The 4,106-nt window shown below is 39.6% G+C and overlaps 1 protein-coding gene across 1 annotated transcript; it reads right to left on the reverse strand.

Annotated features, from left to right (window-relative positions):
* Nucleotides 1–2,338, reverse strand: LOC118747990 (isovaleryl-CoA dehydrogenase, mitochondrial). The gene is given in 4 exon segments (XM_036482242.1): nucleotides 1–901; nucleotides 903–1,095; nucleotides 1,505–1,630; nucleotides 1,737–2,338. Coding segments are annotated over 4 exon segments (1,272 nt in total). The 5' UTR covers nucleotides 1,964–2,338; the 3' UTR covers nucleotides 1–175.
* Between the last annotated feature and the right edge of the window lie 1,768 nt (nucleotides 2,339–4,106).

Below are 4,106 nucleotides of genomic sequence, written 5' to 3' on the forward strand. Positions count from 1 at the left end.
TTTCTGAAAAAATCAATTACAAAGAGCCCTTTATTAAAATATCATCATTTAAACCATATGTATGTATGTACGTGTGTAAAAAAAATAAAAATAAATGCAGCAAAAAGTCTGTTCGTTAGTGTATATCGTTTCTCTCTACAGGCACAGATCACAGCCGTTTATTACATCTCGTCGTCTACTTATATTCCTGATTCAATTGACGTCCGATTAACCAACGACGAATCTCTGAGGTACCAGCACCGATTTCGTACAATTTTGCATCACGCAATATTCGTCCCGTCGGATATTCATTTATATACCCATTGCCACCAAGTATTTGAATGGCATCCAATGCCACTTGTGTTGCCTTCTCGGCACAGTATAAAATAACTCCAGCACAATCTTTTGGACTACTTTCACCAGCGACTGCGGATTGCGCAACAGCGTACAAGTACGACCGGCAAGCGCTCAATGTGGTATACATATCAGCCATTTTGCCCTGTATCAGCTGAAACTCGCCGATAAGTTGGCCCTTTTGTTTGCGTTGATGGGCATAGTCGAAGGAGATGTCAACAGCAGCTTGCATAAGGCCCACTGGTCCGGCAGCCAGCACCAGGCGCTCATAGTCCAAGCCGGACATCAGCACGTATACGCCTTTGTTTTCATTTCCCAATATATTTTTGGCCGGCACCTTTAGATCCTGGAACACCAATTCACACGTGCTACTGCCACGCATTCCCAGCTTATCGAGCTTTTGCGCCACACTGAAGCCCTCCCATGCTGTCTCAATAATGAACGCAGTTATAGCATGCTTATCGGCAACACCACTGTCAGTCTTGGCATACACTATCAAGGTGTCGGCGTCAGAACCATTGGTGATCCAAAATTTGGTACCGTTGAGTACGTAATAGTCGCCTTTTTTTCTCCGCACGCAGTTTCATAGATACCACATCGGAACCCGAGCCCGGCTCAGACATGGCCAAGCCTCCGATATGCTCTCCATTGCATAGCTTTGGCAGGTATTTTTCCTTCTGTTCAACTGTGCCATTTTTGGTGAGTTGATTCACGCAAAGGTTCGAGTGTGCACCGTAGGACAAGGCGATGCCACCTGCGGCACTTAATTTGTAAAAAAATGTGAGAAATATCGTCCATTAGTTCGAGGCTGGTACAGAAAAATTAAGGGGGGGTGTGACACCTCCCACCTTTCCAACTTGATAGTGCAAAGACCAAAGAATTCACCGATCTTTCTTTCTCTTCTGACTACGGGGGGCCGCTTTAGGATCACAACCCTCAATCAACAGAATTCTCCATTCTTAAGTACTGGTTTTTTCCTTATTTTCATGAGACTCCTTGAGGTTGTAAGAGGCTTAGTGTTGGCCTTTTTAAATTGGAAAGTTGGGATGTGCCACGCCCCTTAACTTTTTTGTACCAGCCTCAACTAAGCGACAATAATCAGAGCCCCACCCAAAAGTGTTTTTAATAAATTCAATATGCAATGAATATTTGTATGTGTGCGTGTGTTTACCGAGAGATTTCTTCCATGATAATGCAGTGATCCAGGTAAGTGCCACCTGTGCCTCCGAAATCCGGTTTAGCTGTGATACCCAGAAAGCCTAGATCTCCCATCTTTTTCCAAAATGTCCGCAGATCTCTAAGCAGGCATTAAAAAAAATTAACATTCACGTTAAATGGTATAACATACATTGTATATGTATGTATGTATGTATGTACATAGCACACTTGATTAAATTCCTTACTTGAAATTGTCATTTTTGTCGATTTCTTTAGCATATGGAGCCAGTTCTTTTTGGAAGAAATTGAATGCAATCTCCCGCAATTTTTGTTGCTCCTCATTCAGGCCAAAGAACTTGTCGTTAATTGGGTAGTATGCGGCTCCCCTCGTTTGGTGAGGTACTCCCACGCCCATACAGCGAGGCAATAGCGTAGATAGTGACTTTGTGACGAAACGTAAACTTACAGACATATTAATAAGAAACAAACAGGTACTTTCTTTTAAGAGACAAGTACAATCTGGAATTTACTACGGAAACCAAAAAAAAAGCAAAGTACAAAAGTTGGTCACTTTTGATCAGCAAACAGCTGTTGAATTCTGAACAGCACGTTTCTTATCAATATAGTGTTGCCAGACTTATGCACTGACGGAAAGTGTAACCAAAAAGATTTTAGTTCGTAATTGAGGGAAATTAGAAAACGGCAAATGACCTGGATGAGTGGAATAATCAAGCAGATGCTATATTACTTATGCGATTTGATATCGTAATTGATGCGATAACTATTACCCGATTTACATGAATCAAGTACTTGAAAGTAATTCTTGCCCATTCTCTTTTGTGTTTTCTATTCGCTTTTATACGCTGCCATTCTGTTTAATTCAAGTTTTTGTTTCTTTAAATGCGAAACAAAGAAAATGTCAAAAGCAAGCAAGAAAGTTGAAACGACTTGACGGTACAGACGCTCGTCCCTTTTCTTCTCACCTCCTCTCTTTCACATGCGAGAATTGAATTCAATACTTGAACTGTGTGAAAGCAGTCTATAAGAAGCAAAGGCCCTCAAACTGGTGTGATACGATACACTGCGGTATGCCCCAAACACGATGCAGGTTTGCAAACTGAGATTGTTACATATCACGGTTGAACCTCTCTCTTTATGTAGCAGGCTTTCTTTGGTTAAAAAATAAAAAATCTGCAACCCTAAAATTTAAAAGCCATTCATATCGTGCGATCAATTGTGCTTTACAGTCTCCCCGTTAACTTTCCGTCGCCAAAGTTATCTAAATGAAAGGTAGTGCGGCAAAAATATTAAATCTTTAATTCGCTTTTATGTAGACGTAAAACACTGCAAGAACGGTTCTTTTAGATTTCGAGTATTGTAAGGGTTATATATTCACTTACTTTAACATATGTATGTATGTATGTATGTATGTATGTATGTATGGGTGCATTCCAAAACGTCAAACAACAAAGCATCAGTATCTATTTTGTCCTCGTTAACCTCCAGACCCATTCGCTTTGCCTCTGTAAGTAATCCCGAGAAGGCAGAACAGACGTATCCCTTGTTTTTTACAGATAATATCGATGTCGTCGGCATACGCCAGCAAATGTACGCTATTGCAAAGTATTGTGCCTGAGCGTTTCAGTTCTGCGGCTCTTATTATCTGCTCCAACATCAGATTAAAGAAATCACACGAAAGGGAGTCACCTTGTCTGAAACCTCGTCTGGTATCAAACGCCTCGCAGAGGTCCTTCCCAATTCTCACAGAGCTGATTGTATTGCTCAACGTAATTTTACACAGCCGTATTAGTTGCGCGGGGATAGCAAATTCAGACATCGCGGCATAAAGACAATTTCTCTTCGTGCTGTCGAAAGCGGCTTTAAAATCGACAATTAGATGGTGTGAGTCGATCTTCTGTTCGCGGGTCTTTTCCAAGATTTGGCGTATTGTGAATACCTCGTCCATGGTGGATTTTCCAGGCCTAAAGCCACACTGATAACTGAACTGCGTACTGCCTCAAGAAAATTTTACATAAGAAAATTTCTTAGCCATTTCCTGTACGTCATTTTATATGGAGTTTATTCATAAAAAATAAAATAGGTTTAAAGAGCTTTATAAATTGGCATTTTCATACTAATTTTCGATTTATAAAACAGTTAAAGTCTTCTTTTTTATGAATTTGGTGGTAAAAATTTAAATTAACTAACAAAATAACTAATGTGAAATAAAATACAACAAAAGAAAATAAAATAAAATAAAATAAAATATATAAATAACAAAATATGTATAAATGAAAAAATATATAAATGAAATAAAATAAAATAAATAATAACAACACAAAACTTTTTGGCAATCGCTCCAACCGAGGATCGAAGCTAGGACCTACAGACTTGTAGTACGCAGCTCTCACCACTCGGCTACCGCAGACGCCAAACCCGCTCGCTTTGTTTGCTTACTTGTACAATAGACAACAGCTGGCCGTTTTTACCAGCGTTGCCGTAAGTCTATTACTACGTTTATGCGCATGCATAAGTCGCTTTAATTCATTTCGTCGCGATTCAAAACATTGTATAAACTAAATTTCAATTCGCTTTGAAAGAGCGAAGTGTTTTGG

The sequence above is a fragment of the Rhagoletis pomonella genome, unplaced genomic scaffold (assembly GCF_013731165.1).
Source record: "Rhagoletis pomonella isolate Grant_MI unplaced genomic scaffold, Rhpom_1.0 Rhpom_scaffold_00012, whole genome shotgun sequence".
Classification (NCBI taxonomy): Eukaryota; Metazoa; Arthropoda; class Insecta; order Diptera; family Tephritidae; genus Rhagoletis; species Rhagoletis pomonella.